Source organism: Anastrepha obliqua, chromosome 5 (genome assembly GCF_027943255.1).
Source record: "Anastrepha obliqua isolate idAnaObli1 chromosome 5, idAnaObli1_1.0, whole genome shotgun sequence".
NCBI lineage: Eukaryota > Metazoa > Arthropoda > Insecta > Diptera > Tephritidae > Anastrepha > Anastrepha obliqua.
The window spans coordinates 103,003,797-103,025,578 of record NC_072896.1 but is presented as its reverse complement, the minus strand read 5'-3'; the positions used below and the strand labels follow the sequence as shown (position 1 = coordinate 103,025,578).

The window sequence follows — 21,782 nt, the reverse complement described above, 5'->3', positions numbered from 1 at the left end:
CTGCATTCGGTAACAATGGAACGAAAACACTTTCGAATGAACAACATTTAGAGCATTTTCGAAAGGATAAAGTCAATTTTATGCGTCGATTTATCTCTATGGATGAAACTTGGGTCTATCACTCTGATCCTAAATCAAAGCAAGAGGCTAAAAAGTGGTGTGAACTTGGTTATTCGTCTCCGAAACGAGTTCGTGTCCAGAAACCCGTCAAGGTGTTAGCATCAGTTTTTTTGGGATGCGAAAGGAATTTTGTTTGTGGATTACTTGCAAACTGGTAAAGGAATGAATTCTGAATTATATTGTATGCCAACTTAGACCAGCTGAAGGTTATAATTCTTGAAAAATGACCGAGTTTGCCTTTCGCAAACTATGAATAAGTTCGTGCGGTTTTTTTCGAAATTTGAAACTTTATTGACGTAAAATGGTTACAAATTTAATATTCAAAGTATTGTCCATCGCTTACTACTACTTTTTCCCATCTTTCTGGCAATTCACGGATTCCCTTTGTGAAAAATTCGGTCGGTTTTGCCGCAATCCACGAATCGATCCATTTTTTGACTTCATCGTAATTACGGAAGTGCTGGTCAGCCAGGCCATGTTGCATCGATCGGAAGAGATAGTAATCGGATGGCGCAAGGTCTGGACTATACGGCGGGTGGGGTAGGACATCCCATTTGAGCGTTTCTAAGTATGTTTTGACCACTTGTGCAACATGTGGCCGAGCATTGTCATGTTGCAAAATAACTTTGTCGTGTCTATCGGCGTATTGCGGCTGTTTTTCTCGCAGTGCTCGGCTCAAACGCATCAATTGTCGTCGGTAGACATCCCCCGTAATCGTTTCATTCGGTTTCAGTAGCTCATAATACACAACACCCAGCTGGTCCCACCAGATACACAGCATAACCTTCAGACCATGAATATTCTGCGCCGACGTCGATGTTGAAGCATGGCCAGGGTATCCATACGTTGCCCGACGTTTTGGATTGTCGTAATGGACCCACTTTTCATCGCCAGTCACAATTCGATGCAAAAAACCCTTTCTTTTGTGCCGTTGAAGCAGTTGTTCGCATGCCATAAAACGGCGTTCAACGTCTCTTGGCTTCAATTCATACGGCACCCAATGGCCTACCTTTCGGATCATTCCCATGGCTTTTAAACGTTTGGAAATGGTTGATTGATCAACTCCCAAAGTTTTTGCAACCTCTTCTTGCGTTTGAGCCGGATCTTGATCGAGCAATTCCTCCAATTCGGTATCCATGAACTTTGGCGGCGCACCCTCGCGTTCTTCGTCTTCCAAGCCAAAATCACCACTTTTAAAGCGTGCAAACCACTTCTGGCACGTTCGCTCAGCTAGAGCATGCTCACCATAAACTTCCACCAAGATACGATGACTTTCGGCTGCTTTTTTCTTCATATTAAAAAATTCCCCGCAAAAACACATTATTTGGCACGAAATTCGACATTTTCAAGTGTGGTAAAAATATTGTTGTTTACGCTTCAAATAAAAAACTTATACTGACGTTTGTGCCTTACGACAGTAGCTCTCCAATGAATGTTTGGAAATGTGGATCGATGGAATAATAATCAAGTTACGCCATCTGTTGTAAAACCGCACGAACTTATTCATAGTCCTATTAATAAAACAAAAACGGGTTCTCGCCTTTTTCTAATAATATAATTTTTTATTAATTTATTTGTAATTTTAATTAGAACTTATTACAACGGCTCTATTTCTCTCGCTTTCTCGCTTGATAGAATGATTCGCAAGTCATTCCTACACTCTCGCTCTCGCTCTTGCTCTCACTCGCACTTGCTTTTTGACAACCTTAGCCGCTTTATTTATATATATATCTGTATAATACAATCATATTTTAAAAAACTAAATAAAATCTATAGGTTGTCTTTAAATTATGTATATTGTTGTTGTTGTTTATTTTCATATATGAATGTATATATATAGTATTTGCTTGAATATGTCCTGGTATTTTATATGTATTTATATATATAGCAAACGCAAGTAACTGAAACTTTCAATTTAACTGTCATGTGGTTTTTTTTTCTTTGAATTACATAACGCACGCACACACACACATTGCATATTCATGTAAGTAGTTTTCCTATAGTTTATTTACTTTACTTTAACTGTAACTAATAGTTTTCCGCCATTTGTTTCTCTGCGTCATTTTTTTCGCTATGAATTTTTTAACAACACTACTACATGCACACATATTTATATACCCATCTGAATGGCGGTTATTTGTATATGTTTGATAAGGTTTAGACTTAATATTAGGTTTGCCGGTGTACCAATTTCTTCACGATATAAATTTTTTCTTGATTTTTTCTACTAACACAATTTGCTAAGTTTTCCATGTGTGTGGGTTGGTTTTTTTTTTTGTTCTTATTAGTTGTTCATTTTTTCTTATTTAAATATTTTATTTGTTTCAGTTACAGAGTGTGGCGCAAAAGCAATCATACAACTTTGTAAGGCTAAAAACTATATTTATTTTGACTTTTATGCGCTTTTTGCTAATCGAAGAAAATAATATCGGTGCAATTTTGCACGAACAAGAACATCTTTAATTAGGTAGTAAGCTACTTTTGCGACACCCTGTATTTGTAATTGCTTTATGATTTAGCGTTATTTCCCTTGCTTAGCGAACATTAGATGCTCCATTACTGTCTTTGAAATTAATTTACTATTTAATTCAAATGTTTTTTCTTTTTGTTACGAATCTAATTAATTTTCAAATTCAAATTAAATATTCTTTTGTTCGCATTGTTTTCAAATCATGTCTTTTGCCAATAATATTAGAGTAAAATATTTCAGCGCTGCGCTTTTGCTCAAAAGTACACTAATGCGCTATATATTTTATATGTGTATGTGTATGTATATGTATATGTAGTGTAACGAACTAGTAAATGTATGCATGTAAATTAACGTTAATAAATTTATTCTGGATGATATTTACAAATTTAAGATTAAATTAGACCAATGAACTGGAATATACACAAATATATGCTAATGAACAAAATTAGATTAAAGTTAGGAAGGAGAATGTGCTCACTGCAAGACGGCAACGTTACTGGTAGGTAAGACATATGTACGCACACACGCACACGCATATAAGCGCGTCATATGCATACCTCCACACAAATATAAATATTTTTTTATATAATATAAATCAATTAAAACTTTTTTATGCCCGAAAACTCTTTACATGCGCATACATGCATACTCATATATATGTACATGTCTTTATATGTATGCATATATAGCAAATTTCTAGAAAGTTAGTAATATTTCTACTACATATGTATGTATATGTATATTTAATACAAGTAAACAAGCGCTTTTAAATGTTTTTGTTGTAGTTTTTTTGTGTGCTTGTGTTTGACTTCCCAACAAAACAAAGAAATGATATGCGTTTCAAAATAAGCTTAGCAACAACAACTGCGCGTCGAAAGAGGAAAAGATCACCCCGAATTTGTTGTTGCATACACACGCAATCCATTTCATCATCGGTGTGTGTTTGTATGCATGTATGTGTATAAAATAATAATAAATGTAATCAAATGTCCGTTGACATTATTAAATTGGGCGCATTTCGTTGCATAGCAATACAATTACAATATAACGGTGAATATAACTTTTCAAATGTTTTCGCTAATTACAATACACTAACCGCCGCGCCTTCTCTAGTGCTCTGCTTCGCATTTAGTCTTCTACTCCTGGCAGAAGCCCTCAGTCTCTTCAATGGCAAACGTCAACTTTTCCACCAGCTGATCGTAGCTCTTGTACGGCGGCAAGTCTAGGCGATTGAAGCAGGTATGCGAGCGCGGCAGCCACGTCTCTTTGCCCACCTTCTCGATGCAGAAGCGTTGCGGCCCATTGGAGCCCATAAGTTCGGCAAAGCCGCCGACAGGCACACGACACGTGCCGGTGACAAACTGCAGCAAGCGTGCACGTTTTTCATTATCCGTATCGCGCACAAACTTTTTTTTGCCAAAAGAAAAGAAATTGTAATATTGAATGTAAAAAGAAAACTGTTACTTCTCTCATTTCTTACTCACCTGCCAGAACCACATCACTTGCTTGGAATTGCGATTGTAATGCCTGTAAATGGTATTACGCTGCCAATCGTCCACATCCACATCCTGCATGCCGCACAATATTAGCTCCAGTTCGCGTTCATCGAAATATTTCAGCCACTCAAGCGGCACCACTTCGTTGAAGCCCTCCAGAAAGGTTTTTGTTTGTTGCTCAATGCCTCTGAAATTCGATTTTTTTTTAGTGTTTGTGTGAATAAAAATTGTTCTGAAAGTGGCACTACACTACACTAAAATTTTTGTTTTGCTCGCGAATGATTCGCTCAAATTTATGTAATCATTTGCGAGCGATTCATTCAATCACTTTTAGTACCAGTGTATATTAGTACCATAGGACCTGAGCCCTTCCGTGCTATGGGATAACACACACCAGCTAAGGGAGGTCAGCTGTTACCAAACTATGCGGATACGCCAGGCGAAATCCTTACTGAGACGGATACAACCAAAAGAAGTTCAAAAATCTCATAACTCTCTCCGAGGATAAACTAAGTATGCTGAGTGCAAGGGTTTAGTCGAATCTCAAAATGGATCCAGGCGCCAGGAGGAAATGTCGTTCAGTCGATAGCTCACCCTGATGTCTGGTACCGCTTGAAAATGTTGACCAAGAGCTGCTACCTTCTAATCCAGAGTATTATGCGTTCCCGTGCCCATTGGATGATTAGCAGCCAGGAGGTGAATTCGGCTGTCTTATAATGGCGTCTCCTCAACAAAAAAATTGAAGAGTGCCGAACAGGCAGTCGTAAGAACAAGATGAACAAACAAACAAAAAAACAAACAAAACCAAAACAAACAAAACAAAACCAAAACCAAAACAAACAACATCAAAAAGGGTATGAGTAAAAAGCTGGGCAAAAATCACTTGGCGGGGCGCTCAGAGGCAGAAGTGTCGGTTTTTTTGGGGAGCACGCCCGTGAGGATGATAAACCATCTATCAGCCGTGGGGTGTACGACGAACCAGCCCTAGATTTTGGGAGAACAAGTGGGTCAATCATCTGCACATGATCAGGATATGGTCCATTGACTCTTGTCGTTTCTGTGACCAGTCACAGGAGACTCCAAACCACCTTTTACTTGAATGTGGCGCTATAGTGGGAGAGGGTTGAAATATCTCGCCCAATTGCAGCCGGAAGAAAGGCGCATACGCTCAGTCCAACCCAACTGCATCTTAAGTTTAATAAGAGAACTGAGTCTGGATGAGACACTGTGATGAGTATAGGACACAAAAGATCGAAGTGTTAATCTTCAATAAATCTAAATCTACTACCATTTGTTGCCCATAAAAGCTCTTGCATGGCAAGCAGAGAAGAACTCTCCAGAAAGGTATGTACTAAACTGTAGCTCAGCGTACATAAGTACTTCGCACCGAATTAACCCTCCGTTAGACACCTTTTTTAAAACCTTAAGCTGGGCACGCGGGTCTGGCCTTTTCTCGTCCTACGTCTCGTCGATACGTTTTAAAAGGTTATATCCATAAAACGATAGAAAATAAAATTTTAGGAAGCTACCTAGAAGCTCAAGTCGTTAGCTATATAAGAAATGTGTTAAATTCACATCCACAGTCAAAGGGACACACCCGGGTGCCAAACGTAGAGTTAATCAATCTCTGAACACTTCAATTCGAAACCCAACTAGCGTTGCTGTGTTTCTTTTTTTCTATATTCTTTATTTCGAATAACGATGTTTTGAATGTTAACAGGGCAGTTAGTTCTAAACCTTGTGCTGTTCTCAAACAGCGCAGCCCTGTTAACCCAGTCACTCTTTTCGGACCTTTGCGAATATGTTAGAAAATCAATTTGTGTCCAATCTTCAGCTAGCAAACTATTTCGCCAGTGAATAGTCCCAATTTCCACCATTCCTCACATTCAAATATTAACAAAGTATTCTCACTTCCATAATTAACGAAAACCACTCACCTCGTCATACGCCACTCTGTCATCAATGTTATGTACTCCTCCTTATTCTCTTCGGTGACACGCTCTTTCTCACCATTCTCCTTCAATTCGTGGTGAATTATCTGTCCAAGCACCTCAAAGTCTACGCTAAACCATAACTCCAATCCACACTCATCAATATTATTGTCACGCACCCAAATAAGCGAATTGTAGAACTCCGGATCGATGGTCTCAATGTCTTTGATGGTTAGTTTCTTATTCAACATACGCTTGTAGAAGGGCATCGTGAAGCCGGAATAGATGAAGCGCCCATGATACAATGCCATTGCAATGAAGCGTCCTATGAATTTAAAGTACTGCAAATGATCGGGATTCACATAGGAGGCCGGATTTATTTGTAGGCTGTAGTTGTTTTTGTTAGCGTACTCGAAGAGACAATACATGGGATTGAGCACTTCATGTGAAAGCAAAAAGAACCATTCACGTGACACGCCACCATAGTCGAGACCCTCTTCGCCGCGGAATATAATATAAAGGCGGCGTCGCAGCTCATATGCAGGCAAACGCATAATTTGGTGGTATGAATCTTCGAACAGCGTCTGTCGTGTCACAGTGATTTTAATGTGGGATGGCAACGCATTACTCTGGCACAGGTAGCGGAATTGTGAAAGCTTCCAACGGAATGAGCGCTCATAGGCGCGCGGCACACCGTACACACCTTTTGCGCCTTTGGGTGCGCCCGGACGTGGATCTTCGAAGGTGGTGCGACGTGTATTGTGATCGACAAAGAAGCGTTCACCGGTGGTGGTGTAGCGTATCTCCCAACCGGGCGGTAGTGGGCCCTCATTCATTAAGCTGACCTCTTGACCTGGAAAAGTGAAAAGTCGTTTAATAAAATAGTTGTACTCTCAACGCTGTACTGTTTCATGCGCTACGCACCCTGTGTGCGCGGATCCTCCCACTGTGTGGTGCGGTTCTTGTGATTTACAAAATACACGCGATTATCCGATTGCACTTTCTTCTCCCAGCCATCGGGCAACGGGCCCAACGCATCCTCATCGTCTTGCGTCACTGTGGCCGTCACCGCCGTGGGCTGCTGTTGTTGTTGTGAGTAGAGGAAACGTTGATTACCCTGTGCCACGACATGCGCCCGCTGCCCCTGCCAATGCTGGAAGTGCATTAGTCGCTCGCTATTCGGTCGCTGCCAGGTGGTTGTGCGCGTATTGTGATCCACATAGTAGACCCGCCCGCGAGGATCTTTGCGTATCTCCCAGCCCGGTGGAAGGGGCGTCGGTTTCTCCCAGTATGTAGAACGTGTGTTGTGATCGACATAGTAGCGGCGACCGTACTGATCGAAACGGATTTCCCAACCGGCGGGCAGTGGTTCATCGTCCGCTTGCGCAGCCTGCGAAAGAGATAAGAAAAAATTTTATTTTAAGAAAAATTTAATTAAATTAAATAAGAAAACCATTTTATAAAACAAAACTTTCACACACCTGCAGTTGCTGATCGCCCACATTGGACACTGGCATCGCCGCCTGCGCTAGCAGCGCACCTTGATCGCCCGCCGCGCCCATCAAAGCGCTTTCCATCAACTGTTGCTGAGTTTGTGGTTGTTGTTGCGGCGGCAGCGGAGACAACGCCTGACCGCTAACGCTGCCATTCGCGTACATTTGCGACATGGGACGCACTTGCACACCCGACGTATTCACCGCAACTGTGCCGCCATTCATCGATGGCATGCGCTGCACCTGTAATTGTGGTTGCTGTTGTTGTTGCACTTGCAATTGTTGTTGCTGCTGTTGTAGCGCCACATGTTGGGGCTGCGCCTGTGGCATCGGCTGCTGTTGTTCCCAAACGGGTGGTGGCGGCGCAGCACGTCTTACCGCACCACTTTGTGAGCTACCACTGCTGCAGCGTTCCAAATTGCCATTGGCTATGGGCGAACGTGAGCCACCGGCAACTGCCATGTGCGGCACATTGCCACCACTACCCGCTACCGATGCCGCCGCCGCCGTCGATGCGGTTAGCGTTCCATTCTCAACATTCCGCACGCGCATACGCGCACGTATGCCACCTTGTATCATGTAACTACGACCGGCCGCAGGTGGCAATATAGCACCATCTGTACCAGGCGGTGGTAGCATTTGCACGCCATTGCCATTTTGCTGCACCACATTGGGCATGTCTAGCTTGAGTCCGTTCAACACGGCGACCAGTTCGCCGATTTTCGTTTGCCGATTATCGGATTTGGAGGTGGCCAACAGATCCATTGTTAGTTCAAGAAACTCGCATCTGCCGTTGAATTGTTGCAGCACCTGAGCTAAGCTGATGGTGCGCTCACCAAGTAAAGTATCCTTACGAAAGCTTGAGTGATCGAGCACTTTGATGTGCAACGCGGAATGCGGAGTTATCTGAGAAAGGGAGAAGTATTTAAATTAATAAGTAGACAATTTTTTCAATTTCATGAGTAAATGCGTGTTAGATGTGAGAAAAGAAACGGTTTAACGGTAATTATTCCTTCAAGTCCTATCCACACTCCCGAATGGTAGTCTCGCACCAACCCATTCGGCTACGGCGGCCGCTTTAGTTATAAATTCCTATAATTTTTTCAGAACTCTATTGAAGGTATAGTCCTTTACGGCTATAAACTCAGTGCATTCCGGTGGTGAATGCTCTTCTGCCGATGAAACGTAGGGCACCTAATCTTAAGCAGTAAATGAAATATTAATTTAAATTCAGCAAATTTGTGTTTTTCATGCAGATAATGAGTTGCAAGAGTTAATTTAAATAAGTGCTGAGAGTTTCAAATGCCATTATTACAGCTGATACTTCGAAACTGGAAAAATACTTAAATTTTTTTCTTTTATTGGTTTTGATTGCACTTCTTCTTCATTTCAACTTTATATTAATTTCTAAATAATTCTCATGTAAACTGATTGCCGGTTTAGACTGGTGCCGGTTACTGTCTCTGCCTCTGTATTCATTCGCAGAGGCACTATTTTCTATTTTGATAACTTTCGATTGTTTCTACTTGATAGTGACGAGTAGTAAACGCAATTAGTAGAATCAATAAATACGCGTGCCCACGCCTTACATTTGCCCGCATGCTTCACGCGCTCCACCTTTAATGTGTTTTTGTTTTTGGATTTGTTTGCCTTAACTTTATTCATTTGCTGTTTACTTTGTAATTCAAGACGAGTGCGCCAATATTTGTCTGATTCTCCAGTTCTGATTAATAGATTTTTTTGCTTTGCTACCGCGAATTGTAATCAAAACGTATCGAAATGCATAAAAAAACACACAACGCGTGCGGTAAGCGCCTAATTACTTTTATACAAATATATAAGGGAATAAGTTGCGTATCGACAAATACTAGGTTGTTCAATAATTTGTACAGTTCGATAAGAGAGGGTGTTGCTACTAGCCAAACTTTTTTTTTATTTTAGTTTTTTTTTAGTATGCAATTTAGTACCGACGTGTCACATTATTTTCTACAATGGAAAAAGTCAAGTATCGCGCAGTGATTGAATTTTTATTTTTGGGAGGATTAATAAGCAAAAGAAATTTATGCCAGCAATTTGCACAGTAGAGACGTGGGTTGCTGAATTTAAACGTGGTCGTTCAAGCCTTGAATGCGATCCACGTGAGTCGGTTCTACGTAACCGGAACGACCCGGATTTATATCCGGCCAAAGACTGTGGCCTTGGCAGCATTCCCCGTATATGTAAGGGGAATGATTATGATGCTACAACAATAACTACATCAAAGTCAAGGAAGAGAAAAAACAGCAACAACGCCAGAAATCGTGGAAAAAAACAGGATATCGTATGGGAAAATCGTCGAGTGACTGAAAAAGATTTAGTAGAAACCCTAGGATTCTCTTTGGGCAGTGCAAGCAATATTTTTACTAAAGTATTGGGTTTCAGAAAGCTGTGTGCACAATGGGTCCCGCATTCGCTATAAATGGAACGAAAACACTTTCGAATGCGACTTTTTCAGCAACATTTAAAGCGTTTTCGAAAGAATAAAGTGGATTTTGTGCGTCGATTCATCACTATGGATGACACTTAGGTCAATCACTTGATCTTAAATCAAAATAAAAGGCTAAAGAGTGGTGCGGAACTGCTTCTTCGGCACCGAAACGAGTTCGTGTCCAGAAATCGGCCAAGAAGATTTTAGCATCAGTTTTTTGGAATGCGAAAGGAATTTTGTGTGTGTATTACTTGCAAACTGGTAAATAAATAAATTCTGAATTATATTGTAACTTTTTATACCAGTTGAAGGAAAAAATTCTTGAAAAAAGACCGAGTTTGCGAAAGAAAAAGTTATTTTTCATCATGACAATGCACCGTGCGACAAGTTGGCACATCCACCGTATTCACCAGATTCGGCCGTAGCGACTTCCATCTGTCTTCAGACCTAAAAAGTGCATGCGTGGAAAGAGTTTTTCCACCAAATGATGAGGTCATAACAGCTGTGAAAGCGTATTTTGCAGCTCTTTCAGATTCTAACTTCAACTGGAATCTCGTTGAAATAAGTGTATTGATGTTCAGGGAGATTATTATACTGATTATTAAAGTGTATTTCAAATCATAAAGTTGTGTTTTTCTTATCAAACCGCAAAACTTATTGAACAACTTAGCATACAGTGCATTTAATAACTTAGCTACAGGTACGTAACTGTCTCCAGCGAATGCCCATTGTTATTCGTTTTAAGCATTGATGATTCTCTCAATCTCAGAGCCGCAGTAATTTTCGTTAGCTTTTTATAAAAATATACATATTCCATTCTAAAACAACTATTACAATATATAAATCAGTTTCACACATTCATAAGCATTCATTCAATTTCCATTAAAGTTTAACACTTTTTAGTTAGGATTTTTAGAAATTCTCAATTCTAGTATAATAAGGTAGCTCAAGTGGTTTAAAATTCTCGTTGAGTTTTGATAAAAATTTAATGGGCTAAAAACTGTGTATCTATGTAGTTTTTTATTTTTATTAAAAGTGTGAAATTTAGATGAATTGGTCGAATTTTTATAAGTTTTGTATAAAATTTTGAAACTTTAATTTGTTTCATAATTTTTTTAGAGTGAATTATATTTTTATGAAAAAAATTAATGAAAATTATTTTATTTTATTAAAAGTTTGAAATTTTGATGAAAATTAGTAGAATTTTTATAAGTTTTATATAAAGTTTGAAACCTTGATTAAAATTTGTATGCAAAAAAATTAATAAAATTTTTTTTTTAATTAATAAAAATGTTTTTTTTAATTCAAACTCGACTTTTTTAAAGTTTTGTTCCAAAGATGGAAACTACGATTTGTTTGATATTTTTTTAGAATGAATTACATTGTTATGAAAAAAAAATTAATGAAAGTCGTTTTTTTTTATTAAAAGTTTAAAATTTTAATGAAAATTGGAAGTTTTATACAAAGTTTGAAGCTTTGATTTATATTTTTATGAACAAAAAATTAATGAAAATAGTTTTTTTGTTTTTAATTTGATTAAGAGTTTGAAATATTTATGAGAATTAGTCGAATTTTTTTAAGTTTTGTGCAAAAGTTTGAAACTTTGATTTATTTGATATTTTTTTAGAGCGAATTACATTTATTCCATTTTATGAAAAAAATAAAAACAAATAAAAATTAAAAAAGCAAAAAAAAAAGTGGTCAAAACTGGTAAAAAATATCGCGTTTCTAATTAGCTGTTAGTGGGTGTATGCAAATATTCGACATTAGCGACATTTTCTTTAGCATCAAAAATAGTTGAAACCAAAATTGCACGTAATTAATTGTTACTGTATCAACGCTATAAACACCACTCACAATTTCAGCGGCCTGACTTGCATATTCGCCTTTATCAAAGAAAAAATGTAAAATCTACCAAATATTCTCTTTGTTGTCTTTCATTGTTAACACCCTGTAACTCACAACTGAAGGGACAAAGAAAAAACAACAAAAGAATTTTTTAGCGTAAAATGTCACCTTGACAGCGAGCATAAACTTTAAATTGTTTGATCGATACTTAACGAGATATCGATCACTACAGCCATCTAGCGAGAAAATAATGGATTTCTTTTTCCCCAAACTAATATTTTGCCTTAACTGCTCAGCCGGCCAAGCGCTAGAATAACTATTTATGACTACAGCTGTATGCTTTCCTTTTATGTGCGTGTTATTGTAAATCGCATTTTCTATTTTTATTTCTCACTGCATTAACGTACCAGCACCGTGAACTCCTCATTCCATTTGGGTAGATAAGTATTCTTCACCACATCGGTTTTACGTTTACTTTTATAATCGATTACTAATTCAACGTATGGATTAGGCTTTAGAAAGCCATTGTTACGCAATGAAGCTTCCTCAACTGCAAAAGAATAGAAAGCAAATAATTCCATAAATCATAATAAATAATTTATTTTTCTTCTATATAACTTACTTGTCACACTTAATTGGTGATAACCTTGATTGTTGCCAATGCCACTGGCTGCACCTGTTGCCCCCATCGTCGTTGGTGCCCCTGTCGGCATGGACGACACATTCAAATTAACATTACTACCGCCCATACTGCCATTACCGCCGCTACCATTGCCAACGTTACTGCCCACTGTGGAAACTACTACACCACTGCTGGTCTGCATGACGCCGCCCACACCGGCATTGGCAGCCATTGCTGTTGTTGTAGGTATTGATGACGCTGTCACTGTAGCTGTTGCTGGTGCTACTGAATAGTAGTCAGCAGCTGCATGTCCTATGGAAGCTGCTGACATAACATTTCCATCGGCCATTAACGTCCGACACAAGTACGATTTTATCACTTAATCGTTTGTGTGCGTGCGTGTACCGAGTTTTGGGCTATCCGCGCCCGCCAAATGCGAGTAATACCAAGTTGAAGCTACTAATAAAACGACACTTGCCTTGAAACGTTGCCAAATTTTTGTCACAATTTACGTGCTAATTGCGCCAGCTGCTCGTACTGGTTTTTTCGCGTGTTTTTTGTTATTGTTATTTCGATTTATTTCTACGTTAAATTTATTACGAATATTTATGGTGTAGTTGGCACAATTTTTTTTCGTTTTTTTAGTACTTATTTTCCTCCCAATTCAGCTGTTGAACATCGCTGTCGGACCACCACCGCTTCCGCCAAGCAAATATCAAGCTGTAAAATGAAAGTTACTTGAGTTTAGTTATTATTTTAGTCTGGTATATTTTGTACATGTGACGTTCGCAGATAATAAATATTATCACCATATATCATTTGCTGTTATTTTAGTGTTCTTAAAAGAGCAAAAAAGTGTATGAAGAATATTTAAAATAATGAAGTTCGGACGTAAGCGAAGTGTACATAGCTCGTTTACTGGAAGAACGTCATAACTCAATAACCCAAATAACCAAATAACTAAATTCTTAAATTTTTATATAAGTATGCAGAAATAACCAACAGCTTTTCTTTTTTTCCATCACTGAACATTTTTTTAGAGTTAAAGTTATTCGAAAACAAAATTCGATGATTAATTTTGCGCCACCTTGTAGGAAGAATTTCTGATTTTTTTTTTACTTTTCACCTTCTTCCAACAAATGAGCAATACGTAGGGGAGATCGGGGGGTCGTGAGACACGGGGGGTCATGAGACACGCTCACAGCCCTGAACTGAAGAGCGCGGCATCTGTCTGGTATCTGCGTAACTTCTTGCTAGCTTTCAATCATAATATTTACATGACAAATATTTTGTTCATGCAGGTTATTTGTGTGTCCTCATACCGCGACTCCACTTGTGTGATTGAAAGTTTTGCTGATAATCGTTTTTGTTGTTTCTTACACTTTGTTGAACAAGCTAATTATAAAAGTGCATGCATCAAAACCTTCCTTGGTGAGTAGCCTTTTGACCCACAACAAGAGTTTTGCGTAAATATTAAATGCATCCATAAAACAGTGGCCACATTGAAAATAAAGCAATTGGGGGGTCGTGAGACAGCGTATTCGGGGGGTCATGAGACATGCTATTTCCGTAATCTAGGAACATTTAATAGTATTCTACAGCCGTATCTCGCATTTCTGTGTTACTTTTGTATTATCTGCAAAGGTGTAATGCCCAAAAAATTAAACCGAAACAATTCGATTCACTGTAATACTTGCGATAGACCTGTTCACTTGAAATGTGCAAATTTAACAGCCGGCTATTACACCTGCATCCATTGTGAATCTGATTAATCTAATATTTTCTTTTTCGGATATTCATTGACTTGATTGATTAGGTATATTATTCATATTGTTCATATCAATTATATTGTAGAAGCCAATATATGCCTTTTTAACGATTGAAATAAAAAATTTTTATAAAATCAGGCCGTTTTCTTTCTGATGAAATTTGTGTCTCACAACCCCCCGAACATGCGAAAATCCGAAAAAAATGATTTTTGAGCAGGCAGGCAAAACTTAGAGATTTTTCTATAATTTTAAGAAATTAATCTTTTGTCAAAGTGTTGTTATACTTAATCACAATTAAAAAATTTTAATGTGCAGAAAAATGGATAGGTTATATTATGTTTATGGTCAAAAAACAAAACCCGTCTCATAACCCCCCGATCTCCCCTACATACGAGTATGTATGCACTTCGCATGATTAAGTGAAATGTCATACTGATAGAGTTTAGTCATAAAATTTTAGTATTGTTACTTTATTGGCCTTATAGCTTATTTCCACCAAGAATTTAACAGCAGTTAACAGCTCCGTTAAATTACAGAAATATCAAGGGTTTCCACCGCGAAGGAAGTTGTGTTCGTTTACGGGTAAGTTTTGCCGATTTATCAGGATTTATAGGAAAAGCGTTCGCTTACGCCAAAAACCTCTAACTTGGTGAGAGAAACCAGTAAACCTTCTTTTAGTCAGAAGTTGGAGGATTTAGAGCGAAGTTTTTCTGGAAGTACGTAAATCGACTAGCAAAAACCGCCTTGAAACATAGCTCGAAAGTGTTTTTAGAGATCACTTTTTACGGCGATATTTTTTTGGAAACAGTGCAGAGAATAATTTTTTATTTCACCGTTCTAAAGGTTTTACTTCAAGAATAAGAAAGCAAACCAAAGTCAAAAACAAGCAGCTAATTTGTGTTTAGATTGTTGAAGTTTATCAACTACTGATAACTACCGGACAACTAAATATTTTTATTTAAAAAGGATCGAGTTGTTATTGTTGTCACCTGCATTCTTTCTGGGTCTTTGGCCGAACTCCTCCTCCTATATGTGTGGTTTCTCGGAGGTTCCAGTTTTATGCCGTCTCCGAACGGCAGATGCCTATTTTCTGCCAAGAAGAGACCGAAAAAAACGATTGCTGTAAAGTGAGCAAAGTTGGCTAACTCTGTGCTAGAAAAGAGTTTACTGTAGTTAGTCGTAGAAGGCGGTTGAGTCCAGAAGGAAATAGGCTATTAGGCGCCTCATAATTTTTGAATTTTTAAATATTTTTTATATAGGGATTGGCTGCACATGTGATCATGTGATGTGGCATAGTCCGTTCCACATAGAAGCCTGGGTTTCAGATCTTACTTATGACTGCTTTTTAAGTTTTAGTCGGTTTCTAATCGCAACTGTTGTTGTTGTTGTTATAGCAGTAACTTGCCCTGTCGGTGTAGTATAATCACCGGTCATCTTCGTCTAGCTCATCTAACGGTCCAGGAAACTAGCTGTTTCGACAGGTTGGGTCCAGAGGGAGAGGGGTGCCAGATGAGTGGGTTTGGTGGGGCATGTGAAAAGGTGGTTAGTGTCGAGCGGGATGCCTTCACATGCCGCACATATGTTTAGTATGTCGGGGTCGATTCTGGATAAGTAGGAGTTTAACCTGTTACAGTATCCAGAACGTAGTTGTTGCGGCACTCTCGGGGAAGTCGGAGCTCTTCGTTTGCGATGGGTGGGGGTTCAACTCCCATGAAGGCATTCGGGGGTCGGAAGCTTAAGAAGGTGGTAAGGGTCTCCCGATGAATGTCGTTGATTGTCAGTCTGTACACTGTCTGACCTAGTAGTTGTCGGTCTGTTTTGTCCTGGATCTCGTCCGCGTAATTGAGGAAGTGCCCCCTGACATGCCTGGAAGGAGGCTCAAGAAGGTGTATGCATGGATGTAACCTGCGGGGAAAGTTGTAAGTTTTTCGCAGTGAAGAAGCGAGAAAGGCAGGCGAGGTAGTCGTTTACCTTAGAGCACAGGCCATCAATGTCATTGCCCGACGCCATTATTGTGCAGTCATCGGCGTAGGAGACCAAGGAGAATATCTCTGGTGGCTGGAGGAGTTTCGAGATGTAGAAGTTAGAAAGCAAGTGTGAAAGACAGTCGGTTCTACGTTACCGGAATGAACCTGGTTGTTATGGGAATGATATCCAGCATGTGAAGGCACTAACCACCTATTCAGCACACCTAACACCACTCCCCCTCTGGACCCAACCTGTCAAAATAACAAGGTTTCTGCGTCTACCGTTATATGAGTTAGACGAAGACGACAGATGCCTACATTGCACAGACAGGGTTTAGTAAGCTGCTACTACAACAACAACAACAAGAACAACCAACATGTGTTCAAAATTAATGTTGTTTTCAAACCTCTGTGTCTTAGTGTACATTTTATCAGTAAGATAAGATTTTTATTGGTACGCAAGTTTGCGGTAAGTAAAATTTCGCATTTTCGTAAACATGTGTGCATTCATCATATAATTTGCGACAAACCAAACACTTCATACATATTTACCAAATATTTAATTCGATCGTAGAGTCTTTGTTAGATGTTTAGCCGAGCTTGGCCTCCTCCAATTTGAGGTATGCCTTTTTTGTTGTGCTTCAAAATGGAATGACCTTCAGTCAGAGGGTTTTTATGAGAATTTTTTCATGACAGAAATACACTCGGAGGTTTCCTGTTACCCGTTACCTTGGGAAAACCGCGATTAGAAAAACATTTCCTGTCATTTAAGGGGGGACCCTCATTTAGACGGTCGAAAAATGCATCATTTTTGGGAATTTTTTTCTCAGGTAAAATAACTTCAAACGTTTTGTAATTCATAAAGTACTTTAATAAATGTCTTGACTGTCTACAAAAATTTCGGAGAAGAAAAAAAACATTTTAAGTATGGAAATATACACCTCGTCCATGGCACCTCATTCTATCTGTGTACATTCTAGCGCTCTGAATTTTTTTCTGAAATAAAAAAACCAAATTTTTTTTAAAACTTTAGGATAATACCTTCGATGTGACATTTTGATTTAAAAAAAAAATGTCGAAATTGATATTTTTTACCCAGTTTTATGTTAAAAGTGATTTTTCATGCATAAAAATTGACTTTAAAATTACAAAAAAATATGAAAATCTTTTTTTTTTAAAAAATACTTAACTGTAACATTGAAAACAATTTAATTATCTTTAAAATGAGCTATTGTAAAGCCTGATTGGTTCAATACAGCGTTCTCAATTGTGTACACAAAATCGAAAAATGATGTTTCGAGAAAAACGCGTTTAAAGTTTTGGATACAGGCGATCAGGCCACCCGTCGCGTCCTGTTAAAAATTTTGTCACTCCTTCAAAAATACAGATATCGACTTGAAATTTTGAAAGTATATTCTTAAATAGTTGTAGAATAGATTAAAATTATTTCCAAAAAATCGATTTTTTTGACCCGATAAATGAGGGTCCCCCCTTAATGCTTCAGGTACACAGTGGGCATTAAACCCGTGACCAACTCTAATATAGTCACAAACAAACCCACCCTAGAAAACTTTGCGTATAAAAACAAACTATTTGCCATTGTTGACAAACACGATAAGCTTAAATTTACGATTATTTAATTATGTACGGCAGGAAGGCGTAGCGAACAACTTATATATTTAAATGAAAATGAAATGATAGACAGATTTTAGAAACCTGTGTGAAAAAATTTAAATGTGAAAGTAAATATCAGATAAATGTGAATTCTGAAGTCGGCCATGGCAGAGTTTTATTATTTACAAGCATAAATAAGACTGTTTACGGAAGCCTATCTGACGGATTTTAAATTTATTATACAGTCATGCTTTTCTTATTTGCATATACATATGTACATACATACAGATACGATAAATATTTTACACAATTATAGTAGGTGGCCGAAGAAGAGTGCAGAAGAAGAAAAATATATAAAAATTTCCTAAATGACAGCAGCTCCATCTGACGAAAACTCATTGGTTTACTTGGCTACAATAATAGTGGTTTTGAAGCTAAACGGATAAAGATTCAAGAGTTCAGTCCCACGACAGTCAGTTCTACGTTACCGAAACAACTCAGATTTATATCCGGCCAAGGATTTTCACTCGAGCAGCATTCCCCGAACATGTATGATGTTACAACAACAAGAACAACAATCAAGAGCTCATTAGAGTCCTTAGCTGAGCTATGACCAATCGACTCGTATAAAAAATCTCTTTAGAAGACCCCAACAATTCCTTCAGCGCTGCGGTTCAACATTATCCTTATGGACCGACAAAGTGCAGTCACTGCATTTGATAGGCAAAAGCCGTTGGGCTTCGCAAAGAACAAACCAGTACCAAAGGTCCTACTCGCATCAGAGATGAATTTGCTAGTATTTAGGTGATTATTGCCTATGCCGATTTATCAGTTGGCGAATATTCAAATTGAGGTTATTAATACGAATCTTGACGCAATAAAGGAAGTGGTAAGCAGCGTAGGCTGCGCTCAATGTTTTTCGAATACCCGCATACCTGCTAGGCATCCTCCAAAGCTACCTCAGCGAGAATGAACTTCTGTACTACACACCAGATGGTCAGAAAACAAAAGTGGTAACGTCTGGCGCAGTCCAAGAATCTATTCTCGCACCGATTTCTGTAATCTGAGCTACGACGAAATGCTGAGCGTAGAAATGCCAGAAGACGCATATCTCTAGCGGCTATCATATCAGCACGAGATGCCAGCCATGTTAAGGACCCAATTTCAGCTTGAGGACCAAACATTATACCAAAGTAATTCTGATGGCACGAGGTCACATGCCACTCGAAGTCTGCATGCAACTAGGCGACACATCCCTGGTAACTCAAAAAGCGGTGAAATACCTGGGCATTCAACTCGATTGCAGGCTTACGTTCTGGGCTCAGATACCGCACGTCGCTACTAAAGCAGCGAAGATCACAAGAATGCTGAGCAGACTAATGGCGAACATCGTCTGAGTAAAAGAACTAAAAATTATCAAAACAAACTATACTCTTCCAGATAAAAGAAGCAATGTAGCAGAGTGAATTATCTAATACTCAAAGTTCAATATTTTTCTTTTGTATTCAAAACCTCAACTAAAAGTGTACACTATTTCTGAAAAAAAGTAAAATAATGTTCGACCAAAGTGCGAGGTCGCGCCAAAGTTTCAATCTTTAGTATTATCCCGAATCCGCATATGACTATTAATCATTACTTGTCATACTGTCTGGAAATGAGCAACCCAAATTTGATAAGATATTGTGTGTATTTGATATATGAATTGCCTATGCCCGACACCCATATATGTCTTATTTCAAAAAAGCAATAAAGTCCCAAATGAGTGTGTAAGAAACAAAGATCCAAAATAACGTCCATTAGAGAAGCAATTGGGTAAGTACGATTTAAAAGCCTATCTCGTAAGCTATCGCAGAGGAGGCACTCAGAACGAAATCGGGAAAACCTCGATTAGAACTCATAAAAGAAAAACCGTCGCAGTTCCAAGAAAATATGGTAAAAGGTGGTTTCTGTATTAAACAGAAATAAACAGGTGGTTAATATTTAAACAATAAAATAGACTAAGGATACATTTTTAGCGCCCAGAAACATTTTTTCATCCTAACTCTTGTATTAAGTTACATTCAAGATTTCAATGGATGCAAGATCAATAAGAAGGAGGGAACTATTATAAATCCTTATCAATTGGAGAGAGCTTAACAGTGCTGAAATATACTTTATTAAATCCACAGAGAAGGCAAACTAAAGCCCAAGATAATGCAAACGGATATTGATAAGTGTTCACAAACAAGTACGTATTTACGAATTCACATACACAAACGTATGAAACAGAAGGATTTACTATACATATCCATGCACCAATCAAGTGAACAGCTCATTAAACGCATAAGTGTCGATGGAATGACTGTGGAAAAATTTTGTAGACGATTTATATTTATATACAAACATAAATACGTATATATATGCATACAAACATACGTGAACGAATAATTCCATGCTTACAATAGTTTTTTTTCTCCCAAGTGCCCTAGCAGTAAATCAGCAAACAAACATACAGACATTAATAAGTATTTTACCCAACCAGTCATTGATAGCGCATACTTTTAGTTGGCAAACCGAAAACAATACAGTCACGCAGCAACACCCCTGCCCGCACCGACACCGAACATGCACTTTGCCCAGTAATATTTTTGAGCTCAGGCAGGAGATAAGCTGCCTAAACGAATGAATTGTGTGAGTGCATGCAAATGAAGCGCTACAAAAGTAGCCTCCAACAAACAAACAAACAAACAAGTAATGAAAGTAATGAGTTGTATGTTGGACGATAGCCACAAAGGAATTTTGTCCCACACTAACGTTTTCTATAGGTAAAAATTTAACATTCTCCAAGGTGTTACCTTCTTAAAGCTAACGCGTTGTGCGGGTGTAATAGGCTCTATATACGAGTATGTATATATGGAATAGGCGTAACCACAATTGTGCTTTCGGCTAGTTAGCTTAACATGTGAAAAGCAACACCTGGCTTTTTGCCACCCCTAACCAACTAGAAGGCAATACGTATATAACTTGGCTGGCAAACCATGCGAAACGGTTTCGGCCAACTGACCAACTAACATAACATTTTGGCAAACAAAATACACCACCACCTTACCAGTTAACTGCCCGTGGAAGGTTACCTCACTAATATCTTTTGATAGTACAGCCTTTGTCTGTATATATCAGCCACTTTTTGCAATAATATTAAGGCAAAGGTCGGATAAGGCGCAGGAAACTTACAAATGCTGCTGTCCACTAGCTAAACAATATGGCTTTGGTACGAAAGCTATTTTGCAGTTAGATTTTATAGCTTTATTTGATTTATTTGCTTTATTGTTAATAATTCCAATTCCACGAGTACTTACACTTTAAGATTTTACAGTATATTCCATTTATTGCAGTTATTGCATTTTAAGTGATAAGATATTCTTTGATTTATGTGCCGCTATTAATGCGTTATGGATTCTAATTTGGCCTTTACAGGTTTTCCCCTTTTGAACAATTTACACAATGGTATTATTCACTTTGATCACAGTCTAGGCTTTTTTTCAATACTCAACAGCTGCACATCACTTTTTATATAAAGACATACATAAAACTACAGCGCAATGATTTCATAATTTTTTTTATACTATATTTTTTGATTATTAACGCAAAAACTATAAATTTTCACAATAAATTTTCAATTTCTGGGCCTGTGCACAACGCAGAAATTCTTTCTTTTCAATGTCTCTATTTCATTGACATTCTCAGCTTTTTCATTTTCTTATTGTGACATATTCGTTGAATTTGACGAAATTGAGGATGGCTCATAACAAATTAGCAGGGTTGTATTTAGCGAGACCTAGAAATTATTTTATGAGGCAACCTGAATTTATTATAAAAGAAATATTACAACCCAATCTTGGTTCATAATTCCAATGTGCAAAATGTCTAAAGGTCTTTATATACGTGGGATTTTGAATCTTACTCTCATAAAAACATAAACGAAAATATTAAAAAAAAAATCTGT

General features: G+C 38.2%; 1 protein-coding gene across 2 annotated transcripts; it reads right to left on the bottom strand.

The window, feature by feature from the left end:
• Nucleotides 1-1,653: 1,653 nt before the first annotated feature.
• On the bottom strand, nt 1,654-21,503 carry LOC129246915 (E3 ubiquitin-protein ligase Su(dx)). Of its 2 annotated transcripts, XM_054885656.1 has the most exons (9): nt 21,136-21,503; nt 12,448-13,167; nt 12,233-12,375; nt 7,499-8,416; nt 6,942-7,407; nt 6,024-6,870; nt 4,075-4,273; nt 3,687-3,996; nt 1,654-1,847 (listed from the first exon to the last, which is right to left on the bottom strand). In XM_054885656.1, the coding sequence occupies exons 2-8, from the start codon at nt 12,794-12,796 to the stop codon at nt 3,727-3,729; spliced, it is 3,192 nt and encodes a 1,063-aa protein (XP_054741631.1). In that variant the 5' UTR covers nt 12,797-13,167; nt 21,136-21,503; the 3' UTR covers nt 1,654-1,847; nt 3,687-3,726. The 2 variants fall into 2 exon arrangements, with proteins under 2 accessions (XP_054741631.1, XP_054741630.1); XM_054885655.1 differs by having other exon boundaries at nt 1,654-3,996.
• Nucleotides 21,504-21,782: the final 279 nt, after the last annotated feature.